Source organism: Rutilus rutilus, assembly GCF_951802725.1.
Source record: "Rutilus rutilus genome assembly, chromosome: 8".
Taxonomy (NCBI): domain Eukaryota; kingdom Metazoa; phylum Chordata; class Actinopteri; order Cypriniformes; family Leuciscidae; genus Rutilus; species Rutilus rutilus.
In genome coordinates, this window is record NC_140222.1 from 18,351,417 (window position 1) to 18,372,466 (window position 21,050).

At 37.1% G+C, this 21,050-nt stretch overlaps 2 protein-coding genes across 3 annotated transcripts; both read left to right on the forward strand.

The window, feature by feature from the left end:
* Positions 1-7,002: 7,002 nt before the first annotated feature.
* LOC311295609 (CD48 antigen-like) lies at positions 7,003-9,001 on the forward strand (the record flags this gene model as incomplete). Its single annotated transcript, XM_084417075.1, has 4 exons — positions 7,003-7,240; positions 7,577-7,891; positions 8,576-8,893; positions 8,994-9,001. Exons 1-4 carry the CDS (start codon positions 7,192-7,194, stop codon positions 8,999-9,001), a joined length of 690 nt encoding a protein of 229 aa, XP_084273201.1. The 5' UTR covers positions 7,003-7,191.
* Positions 9,002-11,233: 2,232 nt separating this feature from the next.
* On the forward strand, positions 11,234-20,971 carry LOC311295911 (uncharacterized protein). 2 transcript variants are annotated; one of them, XM_084417474.1, is made up of 5 exons: positions 11,234-13,856; positions 18,169-18,495; positions 19,182-19,502; positions 19,626-19,776; positions 19,927-20,971. In XM_084417474.1, the coding sequence occupies exons 1-4, from the start codon at positions 13,841-13,843 to the stop codon at positions 19,736-19,738; spliced, it is 777 nt and encodes a 258-aa protein (XP_084273600.1). In that variant the 5' UTR covers positions 11,234-13,840; the 3' UTR covers positions 19,739-19,776; positions 19,927-20,971. The 2 variants fall into 2 exon arrangements, with proteins under 2 accessions (XP_084273600.1, XP_084273599.1); XM_084417473.1 differs by having other exon boundaries at positions 11,234-12,613; positions 19,927-20,966.
* The last annotated feature ends 79 nt before the right edge of the window (positions 20,972-21,050 follow it).

The following is a 21,050-nucleotide window of genomic DNA, read 5'->3' on the forward strand; positions in this document are numbered from 1 at the left end:
AAAGATGGTTTGAATTTGGGAGCTGTTTTCCCTTTTGAAGGGTATCCAACTCCTGCGCAAAGGCCTGTTGTTGAACAAGCTTGATTATCACATGAGCCGCTCTCTTTTGCTCCTCAACACCCGTATGATCGTAAGGAAGTCTTTGTTTTGAACCCAGCCTCCTAATTCTTGCAACCACCTTGAGAAGTTTCGACCAAGAGGAGAACCTGCTCAGACGGCTAAGAATATCCACACAGTTGCTAACTTTTGTTGCAAAGACCGAAATCGCTTTAACTTTAGGATCACCAACGAGCAATTCCGGAAGGGAACAGGGCCTTAAGTGGACTTCTTGCTCCCACAAAAACTTGGGTCCAGTAAGCCAGTTTGAAGAAGAGATGTGTGTTACAGGAAGGCCTCTGGAGGCATGGTCCGCTGGATTTTCCGCTGTGTCGACGTAATGCCACTGACCAGGGTCAGTGGTTTCTCTTATCCGTTGAACCCGGTTTGCCACAAACACGTGGAACCTTCTCGCCTCGTTGTTGATGTAACCCAAAACCACTCGGGAGTCTGTCCAGAATAACTCTTCGTCAATCCCCATGTCAAGTTCGCACCTCAACATCCCACTTAGTCTAGTAGCCACGACAGCAGCTGAGAGTTCAAGCCTGGGAATACTTGTCACTTTAGTCGGGGCGACTCTTGCCTTTGCTATTACCAAACTGCAGTGAACCACATTTTTGTCATCCTTGAATCTAAGGTATGAACATGCGCCATACCCTTTACTGCTGGCATCTGAAAAATGATGTAACTCCACTCTGATCACGTTGCCGAATCCCCTTGGTTGGTAGCACCTTGCGATAGTGACATTTTTTAGCCCCTGTAGCTCCCGTTTCCACTCCTCCCACCGTGCGTTTAGATCTTCTGGCAAAGGGTCATCCCATTTGACGCTCCTGCGGCACATCTCCTGCAATATACATTTCCCAATCAAGATGAATGGCGTGAGGAATCCAAGTGGATCGTACAGGGAGGCCACCACAGACAAAATGCCTCTGCGGCTTGCTGGCTGCTCTTTCCATGTAGTATTAAAACTAAAGAGGTCATCGTCTATCGACCACTGAAGACCGAGTACACGTCCCAGCTGACTCACTTCCTTTTTTAGTTTCATAGGTTCAATGATTGCTACTCTTTCTGAAGGATCCACACAAACCAGGACTTCCCTTTGATTTGAGTTAAATTTATGAAGTCTTAATCCTCCTTCTTTACACAACCTCTGAGCCTCCATAATCAGTTTCTTTGCCTCTTCCACAGACTTGACACTAGTTAGTCCGTCATCGACGTAGAAGTTTTTCTCCAGAAAGACTGATGCCGCCGGATATTTAGGGGCATATTGCCGTGCTAAATACTTCAGTCCAAAGTTGGCACACCCAGGGGAAGAGGCAGCTCCAAAGAGATGGACACTCATCCTATATTCCTTTGGTTCCTTTTCCAACTCTCCGTGCTCCCACCATAGGAATCTCAAATAGTTTCGGCATTCTGGAGTAACACTGAACTGATGGAACATTCTTTCAACATCACATGTTATGGCCACTGCTTCCTTCCTAAAACGACACAGAACTCCTAGTAGGGAGTTAATCAAGTCAGGTCCCGTCAGTAGAGTATCATTTAAAGAAACACCTCTGAACTTTGCCGAACAGTCGAAAACGACTCTTAGTTTATCTGGATTCTTTGGATGATAAATGCCATGGTGGGGAAGGTACCAAATACTCTCACCATCTACTGGTGTAGTTACCAATTCAGCATCCCCTCTACTCACGGTCTCTTCCATAAAGGTTCTGTAGTGGTCATGATAGCGTTTGTCTGCTTTAAACTTTCTTTTCAAGTTCTCCAGCCGAACCACAGCGAGCTTCCTATTATTTGGTAGCACAGGTGGGCTGCTGCTCTGAAAAGGAAGTGGCATCTCAAGGTGTCCATCATCTTTCTGTCTGATGTTATTGCTAAGGAACTGAATGAACTGGACATCATTTTGAGACACATATTTGTCCTCATAGATGCGTTCGTTGAAATCCGCTTCCAGGACTTTCAAGACATCAGTGACTGTTGGAGCAGGTATCTCTTTCACTGTGACCCGGTGCACAAAACTTTGGCTTCCTTGCCGATCTAAATGAGGGTTTGTCGAACCTATTATGCTCCAACCAAGCTCAGTACGTTGAGCGAAGGGTTCATTCTCTTTACCTATAACTACTTCAAGTGGAGCTAATGCTGAAGGACAATTATATCCTATTAGTAATCCCACGTCACAATCTTGGAGAGGCGGCAGTCTATCTGTTAAGTGTTGAAGATGGGGCCATCTTTGTGCAGTTTCTCGAGTCGGGATGTATGATTTATCCACCGGAATAAAACTACGGGTATAAGCTTGATTTATCTGAAGTAGGTTCTCATAATGAAGCCCTCGAACTTGAAGGTCTCTGATGCCTTTGCTCGTAAAAACCGTATCAACAGCAGTCATTGTACTCAACTTTAGCGTCACTGGTCGTGGTGTCACACTCAGATGCCCAAGCAGATCTTCAAGGATGAATGTAGTGTCACTTTGTGTATCGAGTAGGGCATAAGTAAGAACCTCCTTTTGTGGCTCTTGCTTTGTGGATACCAGGACTGGAACTATGCTGGCAGTAGCTGAGGCATATCGAGTAGATGCATACGACATGGCTCTGTGGACTTCTTCCGTCGTGTGGTTACTCGCAGAAATCGAATCATTTGTAGAGATTTCCGTTGGTCTTTGTCTCCACTCCTCATGTAAGCATGTTGGATGACGACGATTGCAGGTGCCACAAGTGTGACGCCTTTTGCAATCCTTGCTTGCGTGTCCCTTCCTTAAACATCCAAAGCAGAGATGGGTTTCCTTGATGAACCGTTTCTTTTCATCCATGTCCTTTGCAGCAAAGATGAAGCAGGTAGCAATACCATGTGTTTCTTCCTTGCAGACCGGGCATGGTGGCCTCCTGTAATCTGATACCTCTTGTCTAACTTGTGGGGAGCTGTTTGTTTGAGCACTGGTAATAAAGGCTTTAGCTCGTTTTGGTGTTCTATTTTCTGTCTTGAAGTTCAAAAGGAAGGGTGAGACAATGGGGTTGCAGGCTATCCGGACCTCCTTGTTTAGAAATGTACTGAAACATTTAAAATCCGGATAATTTCCTGATTTATCTAATTCTTCAACCACCATTCGACTCCACTTCCTCACGATCCACTCTGGCAATTTCTTCAGAAGTTTATGATTTTCTTCGCAGTCATCCAAGATGGCTAGTCCCTTAACATGCGGAATTGCTTCTGCACACCCTTGCAGAAAGTCTGCAAACTCTCTTAAAGCCAGAGGGTCAGTTGAACTGATTTTAGGCCAGCTAGCGAGCTTATCCCTAAACGCCTTTTGAATTATGAATGAGTTGCCATACCTTTCTTGCAGGACCTTCCAGGCGCCTGTATACGTATCTTCTGAGTTTCTATAAAAGAAACCCACAGTGTCAGGTTTTGTATCGCCGAACACCGATCCATATTCTTTTTTATTTAAGACGATCCTCACTCTTTCTTTCTCTACTCGCTCATTGTAGTCTTCATCCATAGCATCTCTTCTTTTGTTCACTAGAGCAAGCGTTTCGTCGGTGAGAAGAACACAGGTATCCATTTTTCCCACGATCTCTGGAGTATTGGTTTGGTTGCGCAGGATGTGCTCGTATTGGTGTAGAAGCCCCTCACGTTTAGTTTGAATATTTTGTTCAATGTTGTCAAGATCATCCATAGAGCAAAAACATTTCATTGTTGCCCTGCTTTCCTTTGCCGTCTGTTTCCATGCGTCATAAGCCTTGTAAAAGGCCCTTTTATGTTTAATGGCATTTTGTTCATTTACCTCTTGCATTTTCTCAGTCACGGTTCTCTGACGAGAGCTTGATCTGCCAGATGGAAGGTCTGAGGGTTTACTTGTTTCTGCTGTGTGGAGTGACGTTTGATTTATATGTCTTGATTGACCGTTATTTGAATGTTATATAAGTCATTTGGGATTTAATTTCTGCAAGCAGTAGTTATAACCTACCGGTATTTTAGCGCTACCCCTTTTAACCAACGTTAACAACTTAAATTAGACACTCAAATTATTTAGTTTGTGCAAAATGCAAATATTGCAATTTGAACAATTTCGTGTTAGATCACTTCCACACTTTCTAACCTCTAATTAAAGACAACTTTTAAAAATGCTGTTTATAACCCTTGAACACATCTTCACAATAATCACCAACCGTAAAACCCTTTATCTAAAGGATAATCAAACACTCTTTCACGATCGCGTGTTTCAACATTCAAGCACAATTTATGTTACTGCAATTAACCACTTTCATGAGCATATGAAACCCAATCTTTGTATATTTTTGTAAAATGTCTCTTGTTGCACCCGTTACACACCCTTTTATGTGTGTTATCTTCCCTCTTGCCTGACTGTAGTCCGTTTTAGTTGATTTCTTCGATACGGACCTCGGCCAAGGCTGCGAGTCTCATTTGGATGCAGAGTTTCTCATTTTCCTACGTCACGTGAAGTTTCTCACTCTCTGGCCTGCGGTGAGTTTTCACTGTAACTGCCCCCGGTAGGTATAAGCAAGATGTGGAGAGTCTCGACTGATGTCTTTACGGTTTCTTTATTTCCTTTTTCGTTATCCGTAATACACCGTGAAAACTCGTTCCGCTTCCCAAGGGCGTTAAACCAAAACCTGCCGATTTCCTTTTGTTCCTTAGCATGCCTAAATTTGGCGTCTTTGCTGTGTGCTCCCTTCTGTTCGCTCTTACTTAGTTTGTGAGTTTGCCACAGCTGTAACTCATAAGCACGGGTTTATTTAGGGTTATACCAGTGGGAGAAACTATACTGCCCACTGGTGGAAGTCACTGGTGCCCGCGCCGAGTGAAGTGTTCATATCTACACCACAATCACAATAAAAACATACACAAAATATGCATTTATACTCATTAAATCAAGACCTTTAAAATAACTCCAAGCGGGCAGTTACACACCTGAACCAGACAATCAAGCTCTTACTAGATAAGAGCTCAACTCTGTAGGACAGTGGCCCTCAGGACTTGGACACCCCTGGTATAAACTGCTATTTTGAATAAAGAAGGATGCATTGTGGATCCTGATGGTGTAGTTACCAACCAAACACTGATATATGTTGATGGAAACCATCTGGCTGTAAACCTGTGACCTTTGACCCGCAACATGCAACTCTGAACATCATATTACACTGTTCTGTCTGGCGCTTCTCAAGCATGCAAAATTTTTCGGTCTGTTGCCCCTGAGAGACACTGTGGTATAAACTATATGTAGGAAGCTATTTTTTTTGTAACGTGACAACCAAAAAAACAGGAAATGACATCACAGATAGGACCCCTGTAGACCCACATGACTGCGTGTAAAGGTCAGTAAATATCTTTAAAATGATGCAAGATATCTATCATATGGCACGATTAGTTTAGATTCTGCCGAATGATTAGAAACTTCATCTCATGATTTTTGTAAAAAAAAAAAAAAAAACACTATATACTTTTAAAAACAAGTGTTAATGTAGCCAACTCGTGTGTATTCCATGAAAATACAGTTTTGTTAAAATCTGAAATGTGAAATATGATATAGTTTGTGCACGTAAAATATATTTAAAATTTTTTTTATCTCTCTAAACTGCACATAAAAAACTACAACCTTTCATCTTTAGCACTGCTAGTTTCAGGTTATTTCTGGCAAAGGTTAGCAGAACCAGAAAACTGTTTTTGAGATCACACCTACACCCACGTCCTGTAACATCTTCTTGTAGAAGAACATATATCCTGTTTTTGTCTTTCCATGTTTGGGACAAATTCAAATTTACAACATTTTTTTTTTTTTTATGGCCTATAAAAATAAAAAAATAAAAAAACAAATTTACAACATTTTAACAACATTGCAGTTTTCATCGAATACACTAATCTTGAATCACATGTGTGTCAGTCAGATGTTGCCCTGTTCCTCTCCATACACATTCTATACATCTTACACAACTTTCTGTTCTTCACTAAATAATTCATTATACGTTATTTTCAACACCTTTCTCCTCGTTTGCCTTTGATCTATTTAACACTATAGTATTTCCCAGGTGAAAAAGACATAGGCTAATACTAAATGTATTAAAAATGTATTATAGTTGGCCTATATTTGTATTGTACTAAAAACATAAGTAGGCTACATTTTAATACATTTAATATTACGTCTTTTTGTTATGTAAAAGGAAATCAGTCTGTGAGGTTCATGTTAATAGGACAGGAAGGGGTTCACAGAAGCGCGTCTACAAGATGTTTGTCCATCTACCAGACCAAAACCACACTTATTTCCAGATCTAAAGGAATCAGACCACGTCAGGTTTCGTTTTGACTCGAAACTGAACTTGTAGAGTGTAAAAAAAAAAAAAAAATTAATTTGATGGAATCATTATTCACAAGAAAACCACTGACATGTCTTCTGTTGGTCAGCATTGATGTCTTGATGATAGTACTTAAATGATTATATATATATGAAGAGTTCATATGCAAAAGCCTCTAAGTGCCATCTGAAATTTTCTTCTAGAATGATCATTTTTATCAAGCTTGAATATTTAAGTTTAGTAATTTCACTTAAAGGGCAATGAAAATGACCTAATTGTCTGAACTTAAATATACAAGCTTGGTAAAAATGATCATTCTAGAAGAAATTTTCAGATGGCACTTAGAGGCTTTTGCATATATATATAGCCTATAGTTTACTTTAGAGAGTGAATTAAAATATGAAATTCAAAAAAAGGTAAATATTTAAATATACAACAGCATAAATGAGATTAATATATATGAATGAAACCCTGTCCTGATCAGAACTAAACGTCAACACAGAAGCGTTCACTGAAAATCGAGCGCGATCACAAGCGCGCACACGGCTACGCGCGCGCGCGCGCACACACACACACACACTCACGGCGGCGCGCAGAGAACTTCAGAGTTTCGACGTTCGTTATTTCGCTATTAGACTACGCCGCTTCAAGTGTACATTTTAAACGCAGATAGTATTTTAAATATAATATATTAAATATCGCAATAAACCCACGAGAGCCATCGTCAGCAAAGTTTTAGGAAATTCGTTTTTATTGCGTTTATTTAGCAGAAGTGATACAGTCAGAGAAAATGCTTTATGCATTTGTTTGGTTCTGTTTGTATTATGAACGCCTGTTTGGTAAGTAAATTGTGTTTTGTGTGGTATAGGCTCGAGAGTTACAAGCTAGCCTATAAACCAGTGAGGATGATATAAGATAGGCCATATTAATCAATATTTATTAGGGGGGAATCCTCTTGGGAAATAAATATTCTAATACATTTCCGAACAAATCTGGTAGATGTAGCTGTTTTCGTCCAGGTCCAAACTGGTCATCGTCTAGTTGACGAGCTACCATTTTACAAAAACCACCTTAAAGTGGTTTGTTGCTCGTCCAAGATGGTCTACCAGCTTACAATGACAAGTTTGGACCAAAAAATTCTATTGAGTGACAGTTCCTGTTCCACTGTTTTCCAGGTGTGTTTGGTGTTGAGACGGGTGAAATAACAAAGGTGACGGAGGGAGATTCTGTTACTCTGAACACAAGAGGTGAGGAACTGCTTTGGATGTTTGGACCTCAAGATATTGTCATTGCTCATATCAATAAAAAGGATGGAGACTTCAAAACAAATGAAGATGCTGATCATGGGAGATTCAGAGGCAGACTGGAGCTGGACTTGGAAACTGGATCTCTGACCATCAGGAACATCAGAACTGATCATGCTGGACGTTATCAACTACAGATCATCAGTAAAACGGTCTCATACAAGACATTCACAGTTTCTGTCTATGGTGAGGAGAGGCATACAGTGTTAATTGTTCTTCATGTTATGTTTTATTTGTTAGACCATAATTCTGCACAATTCCTTTTAAAATGAATTTAATTTGATCAGAAACATTAAAACACTTATTTAAAGGAGAACTCGGCAACTCTAGCGAACTCTAGTCACTTCTTCGCTGATTTTCCCTTTTGTTGTCGCATGTTTTCCCCACGAGCTCCCCCTACAGCTGTGGGGGGGCGTATATTTCACAACGCGGTCGTAAAAAACTCACTTGCGGCGGCCTCCTCCCCCTCTCTACCGCTGCTCATGTGCGTTTGTTATGATCGGAGCAAGCCAACTGTATCGTGTGGAGCTATGTCTACCGAGGTGGGTAATCTGGTAATACATCATACATGCGTGTGTGTTTATGTCGAATTGCCGTAAAGCAATTCGTGTTTCGCGCTCGTTCTCGTTCTCGTTCTCATTCTCGCTTCTCACGAGACTTCCAATTTCTATCTTGCCGAGACGGTAGTCCCCAAGTTGCAAGGGTGGTTTTCCGCCTGGGAACGCTGGGGGGAGCGGGGAAAGTCACCAATATCACCAGAACAGGTTGTTTAACCATCCAAATGATTTCTAGACAGTTTTATTAAGTTATAAAAGTTGCCAAGTTCTCCTTTAATGTTATTATTACTTATTCTAACTTCATTTTTTTCAGCCCGTCTGCCCATTCCTGTCATCACCAGAGACTCTTCACAATGTTCTTCTTCTTCACCATCATCATCATCATTATCATCATCATCATCATGTTCATTGTTGTGCTCATCAGTGTCGAATGTGAGTCATGTGACTCTCTCCTGGTACAAAGGAATCAGTGTATTGTCCAGCATCAGTGTGTGTGATCTCAGCATCAGTCTCTCTCTACATCTGGAGGTGGAATATCAGGATAACAACACCTACAGCTGTGTGCTGAACAATCCTATCAGAAACCAGACCACACATCTGGACATCAGTGGACTCTGCCAGCCATGTCCAGGTACAACCGTGGTGATATTAGCTCATATTTAGTATGCACTCTCTTTAAATCACTCTCTTTAAATCTACTAAAAATCAGTTTTAAAAATGTGTGAATCCAGTATACTAACCAATGTTCCTTGCAAATGGCGCGTTGTTGTGCTCAGTTTGAGTCTGTGCATTAAAATGTTAGACCTCATGTGAAAAAGAGAGTCTGTGAACATCTAAATGGTTCATTTAACAAAACTACATACATTGTAAACTCAGTTCTTTGTAAGGTTTCTCTCCATTCTCTCATGTTTTCCAGCTCCTCTGCCGATTCCTGTCATCAGCAGAGACTCTCCACAATGTTCTTCTTCATCATCGTCATCAAATTGTTCATTGGTGTGTTCATCAGTGTTGAATGTGAGTCATGCGACTCTCTCCTGGTACAAAGGAATCAGTTTATTGTCCAGCATCAGTGTGTCTGATCTCAGCATCAGTCTCTCTCTACCTCTGGAGGTGGAATATCAGGATAAAAACACTTACAGATGTGTGATCAACAATACCGTCAGCAACCAGACCACACATCTGGACATCAACACACTCTGTCACACATGTGCAGGTACATAAGCTGTGATATTAGAGCTGCATGTTGATCTTGAACTTTTTTCAGTGTTTTTTTATGTGTCTTTCCTCAGGCCTCGTCCACTGTTGTGGTTTGACTGAAACTATCATCCGATTGGCTGGCTCTGTTCTGGTGGGCGTGGCTATTGTTGCTGTGCTGGTTTATGATATCAGAACTAGCAGATCTTACCAGAAGAGGAGAGAGCAGACACCACCCCAATCACATGAAGGTGAATATGATGATGTCACATCAGGTCACTAGGGACGATGATGTTCTCAGGAATATAAATAAGGGATATAAATGCACTCTATGCATGTTGTCAATCATAAAGAAAATAAACCTTGAAAACCAATGCTCTTATCACCGGACAGTGTGTTTCATAACTGATACTGCTATCTGGTGGTTGCTTTTGGTACCTACCGTTTTGCTTTTAAAGAACAGCTGTATCTGTTATTTCAGACATTTTCTTTTACTTTTACTGTAAGTTTTAGGTTACGCTTTATTTTAATGTGTCCCTGTTACAGTGTAATTATACAGAATTGAGTAATGGTATAAAACTACATGTACTCACTATAGGGTTAGGGTTGGATTAGGGTTAGTTGCATGTAATAATGCCTAATTTATAGTTATTACTATACTAAATACATAATACGTAACAAGCATAACAAGGTCACATTAAAATAAAGTGTTACCAAATTTTGTATTTTTATACCAAGAATTGTTTTTGTTGTTGTTTCATAAAGTTTTTTATTTACAATTTTAAGTGTCATGTGAAGTTCTTTATTACATTATATGAAAAAAATGTCTTATTTGAATACCCCTTGCTCATGTTTTTTCTGTATTTTCAGTTTTATGTATGAATTATTGTAACATCCATCAAATTCATTCAAATCTAAAAATGTCATGAGAATGTTTCATGAATATATTAACCTGTTATCCGGCTGTCTTGATCAGCATAGAGTGCTTTTAGTTATGCTGGATTAGTTTTGTGTGTTAAAATCACCTGTTTTTTTCTTTCTTTTTAGATATAGGCCAATGTTATTACAATTCTTCTACTTGCAGCTTTTTGCACCCCAAAATAACTATAGAAAAATGATTTTAATTTTCCACTTATATGATTATTTTGTAAGAGTTCAGATTCAATCATTCAACCATTTCATTTGGATCATACTTTTGTATGCACATATTGTAGGAAATACTCCATTTATGTAATTATTAAAAAACATCAGAATTCTATAGAATAAATGATAATACAGGATTTCAAAAATATATATTTTATTTTCCATTAGCACCTCGAGAGAAAACACATACAACATCACTGACAAACAGCAAACTCAAAATAAAGTTTAAAGAGTTAATTTAGAGATGGTGGGAGAATCAAAAGAAGCCTATACATGACCACAGAAAATATTAACACAGACAAAATGTATTAATATTTGTTATGGATTTACAAATGTTCTGAGATTCCTCAATAACATATTTTAAAGTCTTTGGACTCTGCATTTTCTTTCTAAACAAAAACAAAGCATCTGTGTACAATCTCAATTAACATCAATGCAATTATTGATAATTTTTTTAGAGGTGTAAATATTTTATGAACATGCATGACACATTCTAAATGAGTGATACCCTTACATGTTCTATTTGTATTAGAGAAGTACAATAATTTTTGTTATAGGTCAAGCTGAAAGATATTTCAAAACTCATTTCCAATCTCCACTCTTCAGATGTCAGATGCTGCAGGAACCATGATGATCATGACTGTAGAAAAGATAGAAAAAGTAGTCAAGATTTCCCTACATATAATACATTTGTTGAAATGACAGGTTTTTTAATAGTTTAAATTATTACTTGTAATATAAATTTAATTTGATAGCCACAGTAGATGAGATGACTGATTTACTGGCGTGATCAAACTTTTGGTTGCAGAATTTAGAATTTTTATTAAGAAATATCAGACAATAGTGAATTACAATAATATTTTTAGTTATGAATATATAAACTAACTAGCCTATATATTCAGTATCAGAGAGAGAATCCATCGCATGGCAATATATCTTCCATAAATATATTGCCATATATGAAAGCCATTATAGGGACATTAGTGCTATCAGACCAAACACTACTTAGTTAACACTATTTATTTTTATTAATCAAATGTAAATAAATCAATATCTAGTCTATAATGTGCTTGGTGCAATACACCAGCTTTGAATGAGGAAATATAAAGCTGAATTTCACCTGTGTAATAATATCCGAATAATATCAATTGAAGTGAACATGTAAATGGAGAATAGCAACGGACCTAAGACTGAGCCTTGAGGCACACCACACTTTATCCATGTTACGTAAAACATCTGTTAATTTACGAAAAAAAATAACATGGTAGTTGTCGGACAGATAATATCTTAAGCAGACTACCTGTCCACAAATGCCAATATGATTCTATATGCTCAAAAGAAAGTCTTGATATATAGGGTCAAATACAGTGCTAAGTAATGCTAAAATAGACTGTCCACGTCGAGGGCTAAAAAACGTATTTTGACAAGTATAGGTCCATCTTGAATAGCTCTATCTAAACTCAATTTTATTCTTAATTGCATGCATTTCTTTTGAATCCTTACAATTAAACTCAAGATTTCGTCACAATATTTCTCTAAAACTGAGACTGAAGTCAACTCACGTCCAGACAGCACAGGTGCACATGTATTTTTGTACATGGGGGGGGGGTGGGGGACAGTTCTTTGGTTTTTGTGCGGTAGGTGGCGTTATGAGTCTGTGTCGTCCCGCGTCACGTTACCTGCCAGACGGAAGATTCAGCCATTTCGAGTTGTGCGCTCTCTTGTATTTGTAGCCTTTATGGAACGTAAACCATATCCCACATCGTACGTATCTTAAGGAATATCGCCTGCAAATCGCAGTCAATTTAAAGTCTCGGTCATTCTTTAGCCCCTTTTTTTTAGTAATTGTCGTTATAAATCTGGTTGGGTGCGGTTGAGAAACGACAGCACGACGGATTTATTTGGATATTTATAGCTACGACCTTCACCGTTTTTAAGCTCCAGAAATAACTCGACTCTTCAATCAAAATGGGAAAAGCGTATTGTATGTTTCTTGTCTTATTATCCGTGAAGGGTAAGTAGTAATGTTATTTTTTTTGTAGCTATAACACTTTCGATTTTAATTAATAACCGGAAATAAATAATGCTTATTTGCTTATATACCCGTATTTTCTTATTCATTGTGGTTCTTAACGTGCTAATAGTGTTCGCGTTTATTAGGATGCATGACAGAGAGTGGAAAATGGTGTTCTTTATTTTACGCTATTTGCCATCAAGACGCCTCAGACACCATATTGGGTTTCAAGTTCAGGCCTTGCGATTATTATTATCAGCCTTTTGGAGATCGGTGTCCAAATCACGTCGGGTCTTTGAGAATTACATTTTATGCGGTTGTGCTATTCAGGTAGGCTAAATTAAATGAACGTATGTTTCTCGAGTCTCTATTCAAGCTTTTTGCGTAGGATAATATTTTTTTATAGGCTACATAACTTCCGGAGATGCCAATAGGCCTTACAATTCCTGTGTATCTGATGTAAATATTTGCATATTTATAGGTTTAAGATTTGAAGATGTGGGGGGGTTTAATTGTTGATACATTTTTGTAGATAGTCAAGGCTGTTGCAGAAGACTAGGCCTATGTCTTTTTTGCGTTATGCCTGTTGTTCTTCAGCCTAAATGTCCTTATTTTTCTCAAAGGTTTCGTAATCATATAATTTGTTAACAGCTTTTAAGCGCAGACTACATATGATGGTGAAATGCGTCAGGGTATTTCATGTAGGACCATGTTACGCCAGTTCATGACGTTGTGGTGGTGTTCAGCTGCACGATCCAGTTTTTCATGCGTGTTTAGAAATGTCGTAGGCTACTGTCAAGCCAGCTTTAAGACTGAATCAACCGCATTATATGAAAATAATATTAGGCCTATAAGCCATGCGTTATTGCGTTAATTCTAATTCATGATACAAGGCAAATAGTGGAATTATTAGTAATTAACTTACTATAAATATTTATTAGACGTTCTCTGTTACTAAAACAAATATTAATTTTGTACATACGAAATTTGGTTTATCATTAGCATCTATGATATTGCAGCTGATTATAACAGAACGCGTTTTTGTAAACACCAACATGAAATGCCTTTACATTAATGTGCTTGCAATGAAGATCTAGCAGGCATTTACATCATCATGACATGACAACTGGTGTGATATAATTTTCGCGAGAATAGTTGCGTTGTTCTCACATAGCCTACTTCAGCACTCAAGGGGGCGATAGAGGTACATTTCTGACATCAAACCGGATGTGTTGTTACTCAGGTGAGTTTGTATAAACATATCGACTATAAGTCATATAGAATATAACTTGATTATATTATTTTTTTTCATACTATTTTCAAACTCTTGCTCCGCCGTGGCATTAGTTAGCGTTAATAAGTTAACATAATTTCGTTACAGTGACTTTACGTTACGTTGCGTTAAGAATTTGCGTAGCGTTTCTGAAGGCAACGGCGCGTGTTTAACCCTTTATGTGTATTTTATGGTGGGGACATATTTATATTATTTGCTATGACTGATAATTTTGTCCCGACCACTTTATAAAAGACTTGTTTTGGCTGAAAAGGGAAGTATAGCTTAGGCTACTCCAGGAATTGTTTCTAATGCAAAGGAATTGACGAACAGCAGTGCACTTCGTTAGTTTGCATTATAATAAGTGGTGGATTTTAAATTTGTGATGTTCTGTTGTGGTTTTCCTCAGTAGTGGATACAGATATAGGGTTGCAATGGGTTTTTTTCCCCGGCATGCAATCAGCTTTCCTTTTATTCATGCATGGAATGCAAACAAATGTGTGTTTCTAAAATTCCCTTAATTACAGTTTATTCAAACTAGGCCAAGTTCATAGGTTTGATTCCCAGAGAACCATGAGCTGATAAATTACATTCCTTGAATGTATTCTATGTAGATTTGGATAAACATGACACCCAAATTCATTAATATACCGGTAAATGTAATCTATGCATGGTTTTTCAAATAAATGTCACAAGATCATTTTTAACTTAGCAGTTATCTTTTTTTAAGATCAAAATATTTTTAAATAGAAACACTGCCATTAACTGCTATTGCAATTGTTGTGTATATTTAGTATGTTTTGGGTTTTAATGATAAGGAAAATACAAATTGACCAACTAACTCTACTATCAAGATACAATATTCACACAGATTATTATTATTATTTTTTTACAACAAAAAGGTAAAAGATTATTTTGAAATCTTTGAGCAAATGTTTCATAGAGACATTTTTCAAAAAGAAACATTTAGAATGATGTAAGGGTGAATAAATGAAAAAATCTTCATTTTTGGGTGAACTATCTGTTAATTAATTATTTAATCAGGAATATAAAAAAAATCAGATATAAGAAGTTAAGACATATGACCCAAAAAATGGAAATTCTGTTATAAATTTACTCACTCTCATGTTGTTTCAAACCTTTATGAGTTTCTTTCACCTGTTGACCAAAAAAATAAATATTTTGATGAATATTGTTAGCTCGACACTTGATGGTAGCATTGACTTCAATAGTAGGGAAACAAAATTCAATGGAAGTCAATGGCTCCCGTAAACTGTCTGGTTACCAACATTCTTCAAAATATCTTCCTTTTAGTTCAACAGATGAAAGAAAATCATACAGGTTTGGAACAACATGAGGGTGAGTAAATGATGTCAGAATTTTCATTTTTGGGGGAACTATACCTTTAAGGCCCGTTCACACCAATGACGATAACTAATAACGATAGAAATATAGTTTTACTGTTACAATTTCACAAGGAAAAGATATCGTCTGAATCACTTTCAGAACCTTTTTTTTTTAAGATGATGATCAATAAGATATTGACAGCCAATCAAATCCACCCGGCTTAAAAGAGCTTGAACATTTAAAGCGACAGACGACAAAACAACTGCGTGCACTTATAATAAACAGAACGATATCGTCCGCTGGTGTGGAAGCTAATACAGTCATCGTTATAGTAATCATTCTTGATGTGAACGGGCCTTTACTCTGCACTGCAAAAGACTGTATAAAATTGATCTTATAGCTGGACATCAAAGAAGGCAGATTTAGACCATCAATATGATCATTTAATCGATTTTTGACATTAATATGTCAGTTTTCTTTTAATTGTGGTCTGTTTTCAACAACATCTGTTAGTGAATGCATTATATAAAATTATGTTTAATTTCCAATTGGCCAATCTTTTGTGGAACTATAAAACAAGTGGTTCCCAATCCTAACAGGAAGCATGATATGTTGAGGCTTAAGTTATGAAAGAGTTTCGCAAGAAAGAGCCCATCCCCCAGTAAGAGCCTTCGGCGTTTACATGAAAAGTAGTAACTGATAACTGGGAGAAAAGAGGCCCTTCTGTTTTGAATGGAAGTCAGAGGAGGAGAGGCCTCAACATGTTGCTTTTGTGTGGAAACGGCTAATTACTTAAAGGGATAGGTCACCCAAAAATGTTTTTCACCACTATTTAGTATTATCACACACTAAAAGAGTTAAAGTTTTACTTATTTATCTGGATTAACCTGTTTTTACATCATGAAAAAAACTGACATGGCATTAAATTACAAGCATACTTGCTTTGTCTGGATGCAGCATATGGTAGTCCAACTGTTAGTAACTGTTTCAAAAGGGCAAGTGTGACATGCTAAACTCCATTTAAACAACATTTTTTTCTACTTGAATTATTACTTATAATAATATGATTGTTGTGCACGCAGTTCCATGGCCTCATATGAGTCGTCAGGCTACACAAAATAATTGAACTTTTCATTTAAATTCATTAAATGTAATACAAGAATAAGAAAAATGTTGTGTAAAATGGTTTTACACTACAGCATGTCACTTGAAATTCTTCTCAATTTTATATGAGAGCAAATGAAAAACGTGTGCAGGCTTGTAAACGCTTTGAAATGATTTACACAATGTACAACCTTGAAATGTCCTGCGAACAGTTCATTTTGTTGTTGTTGTTTTCTTATTGTTTGTTCTTTGCTGTTCTCTGTTAGCTCTACGTTTATTCCAGAATTCTGTTGGCCTTTCAGTGGCTATTTAAGTGTTTCTCAGTGTGATAAATCGTGTAAATCATTATCTAGAGTAGACTGCTGGTCATTGATGGCGTTGTCACGTGGTACATGTTACTTTTCTCAGCGGTGATTGGAGTCAACTAATCAGCAATTCGTGATTTACAGGAAACGGGATTTAAAAAGAATAATTGTATGGAAATAGCTGGGACGGGAATTTTATTTTTATGTTGAAGTACCTATTCGTGTTACTAAAGCATTGAACACATGTATTTAACACAGCCAAAACCCTCCAGATATTTGTATGCTACTCAATGGAGAAATCGTTTTTCTGAACCGTAAAGCGCCCCCTCGTGGAAGAAACTGATTTGTGTGGGAAAACATTAACCGCCCAAAGGGCGTCAAGTCCGCTCTGGTAGTAAGAATGTCAACGCAAGGAGAAAAACAATGTCCCTGCCTGTCAAATTGTTTAACACATCAGTGTAAATTGTTATTTTAGTCAAGTCAATACGGCATATGTCACTAATTCATCCGGCCGTTGATTATTTACCAAAAGTTTTATCAGTGAATTCGTATCAGCCACCATTTTTGTGCTATGACAGATCTCTGTTTAAACGAATGGCATTATACAATGAATTTCCTCCGTGGTGTTGAACACGGATACAAAACGGCGTCGGTGTAGCTAACGTTATATAAAAATATGTTCCTTACCCGTATTTTGGAAACTAGCCGTCACAACGTAGGTCATATACAATGCATGATCCACCGCGTCGGTTCTCAACAGTTTCTAAACGCGTATAGGTTTCTATCAACATTTTAGTTTTCAAAAATAATCCGTTACAGCCGTCTAAATGAATAAACAAAAACAACAAATAACGTAAATCCCTTATTAGTTGATTTATCAGAAGAAAAATATCATCGTCTCTATATACATTACAAAGCGCTACTGTATGATCCAGTTTCAATTTTAATATCGTAGCCACACAATCGCACACCAGTTTCCGCATTCAGCTCGTCCCCTATCTCGCGAGATTTCATTTAAAACTGTTTATCGAGTGACAGTTTTTGTTTTATTCGCATCCAGCCTAACATATTCTACTAAGATTTCCTCAAATGGTCTGTAGATGCTCAGTTTAATATAGTCTGACCATAGTTTGTTCCCATTATAACATACATTATATGTAATGTATAATACACGTTATGGTTTTCATTAATATAGAATGTGTATTTGTGCAACATATAGGCTGTTTAAAATATAAATATGCATTTCTCAAACAAACCTAGGAATTTAACAAATAGTTATTTCAGACACTGTATGTTGTCTGCATTAAATGAAAATGCTTTGTTTAACCACCATATTGTGTATTTGTGCACAAGTTTGTCTATTTATATTTCTTTTTAGAAAGCCTGTCAGTTGGCTGTATATATAAAGCCCATTTTTAGTCCTTTATAGTAGAAACTACATATAGACTGTTGAAATAATATATAAAAAAATATGATCTCAGCCAAATCTGTTATAGGTGTTTTATATGTTTCTGGTTGTTCTCCAGGTGTGTTTGGTGCTGAGCCAGATCCATTGAAGACAATAGAATTGGCGGAGGGAGATTCTGTTAAACTAGAAACTTGTGTTACCAAAATACAGAAAGATGATGAGATGGAGTGGAAGTTTGGACCTCATGTCATAGCTACGATCAAGGCCAAAAATGTCTTATTATATGACACTGATGATGCACTATTCAAAGACAAACTAGATCTAGATGATCAGACTGGAGATCTAACCATCAGAAACACCAGAACCAAACACTCCGGGCTTTATGAAGTGAAGATCGTCAATATCACTGATACAATACACAAGAGATTCAGCGTCACTGTCCTTGGTAAGAAATCAATGGCTGATTGTGATTAAAGGGATAGTTCACCCAAAAATGCAAATTCTGGAATAATTGACCAAACGTTTATGAGTTTCTTTCCTCTGCTGAACCATTGACTTTTGTAGTATGAAAAAACCCATCAATTGTTTGGTTACCGACATTCTTTAAAATATCTTCTTTTTTGTGTTTAAAAGAAAAGAGACATTCGTACAGGTTTAGAACAACTTGAGGGTGAGAAAAATTATGACAATTTTCATTTTGGGTTAACTGTCCCTTTAAAGTATGCAAAAATAAGTTTAAAATATGTGTTAAGGAAATGTTAGCAATGTTATCTAAATTGAGCAACAGAGTGTTCTCTTAATACTTTAAACATTTCTGGATAATGTTCCTTCATATTGGGTAAATACCAATACAGAACGTTGCACAAATGTAACGAATCAGATAAAGAATATGAATAGTTTGAATTTAAATATGGAAATCATTGTCTATGTTTATGCATATATTTAGTATATAGCGAGCCGGTGGTGAACTGGAAATATGAATGTACAATTTATTGGAAGACTTACAGTATATCATCAATATATTGAACTAGTGAGATTTCATGTATTTAAAAAGAAAAAATATAGAATTATTGTCTGAACGCAATCATTAACATCTGTTATTTCTGTGCATTTTGTCTATATGTATTTCAGATGCGATCCCTAAGAAAGTGTCAGCAACGGAGGGCGATTCTGCCGTTTTAAAGCATGATATTGCTGATATAGAGATTTATGAAAAGATTGAGTGGATGTTTGGAGATGGAGAGACTTCCATAGCTGAAATCAACAAAAAGACCAGTAAAAACCCCTCATATTATGAAACTGATGAGAGATTCAGAGACAGACTGCAGCTGGATCAAACCGGATTTCTGACCATCACAAACACCAAATCCACAGATGCTGGACTCTATAAACTAATGGTGACCGGTCAAAACAAAGTGGTTAAATACAGGAAGTTCCGCGTTACTGTCAGTGGTGAGTAGATCAAGTGTCTCAATGGAATAATTGTTTGTGCTAGTTTGTGCTAGCAATTGTTTGCGCGGGATACTTGTCACATGATTTATTACCGAACTGACCGTCTCCCTTTGTCCATTGCAGAACCGGGTCTGTCCACAGGTGTTATAGTGCTCATATGTGTGGGTGTCACTGCTTTAATCCTGTTGGGGGTCGGGATTTGGTGTTGCACTCGAAGACCACGTTCCCTCATCTGATACTACAATGAGGATAATCTAAACTTTATTGTACATGAGTAAGTGTTTGTACTATATATACATAGACATTTGTGATTGTTGAAACAATATAAACTGTATTTCACTGAATGGATTCATTGATTGTGTAAATACTTGCATTTTTTAGTTGTACGGAGTGATGGATTTATCGTTTCTGTGTCTTCTTTCAGATGAAGATAAAGGGCATGGGGTACAGGATCCATTGAAAGGACAGCAGTAGTGCAGAGCCTCTGTGACAATGTACATGAGCTGCGATTAATGAGTAGTGAACTTTTGTCAACGACTTCTTTGACATAAACCGAGGAACATGCGTATATGCGTTGTACACTTGCTGGAACGGTTTGCACTACATGTTGATCAATGATCCTGTTATTTTAGGGTACAAATGCATATCATTACCTGTTTTCAGTACATATATAATCATGTTGGCTGGTGGGACTGTTCACTGCTGCTTTAAAGGTTTGAGGTGGATGTTTTTTTTTAGGTCAAATGGCATCAACTGCAGGTTTCATTTTTATTAAAAAGATTGTTTTCCTTAGTGATTTAATTCATGCTTTACAGGGCTAAAGAGGGAATTATGTGATGGATGCTTTTTTCATGTGCAGGATGAGCCTGTTTTTTGGTTTTAATATGTATACTTATTTTCTTAGTCTTTTTTATTTTTCATAGAGTTATGGAAACGTTGTGCCTCATTTTTTGCTTTAGAAGTATTTTACTGTCACTCTACTCTGTTTACATTAGGATAGTTTATGATTATGTTTACTTGCCTTTAATGAACACTGACATGGATGTTGAATGTTTCCAGTTATGTAGGCCCACATAATAATTTTTTCTTTTAATGTGAAATATGAAATTTTATTGAAATCATTAACAATTCATAAGTAATATGAATGTCAAAGTTATTGCACTTATTGTAAAGCCACTGAATGGCTTGAATTGATTTGATTTGTAGCCAAATTTTTTGTTATACAAATCTCTGCTTGGCTGTAATTGAAAATTACGATGTCTTGATGCCTTTTTGTTGTATATTGGGAAATATTTGGAATAATAAAAAGGGAAAATATATACAGCAGCACTATAACTATTTAATCACAAAAACATGACTTTTTATCTTGAAGCTCAGTTTTTACAGCAACTATTTTCATAAATGATAGGCTACATAAATGTATGGAGCAGTTTTGTTGTAATATTGTGTCGGTTAATATGTTTATTAATGTATAATGTTAATCTTTTAGAGGGCAGGTAAAATGAATGGTTTCAGATATTTAAGAATGTAGTTTTTGAATCAGTGAAA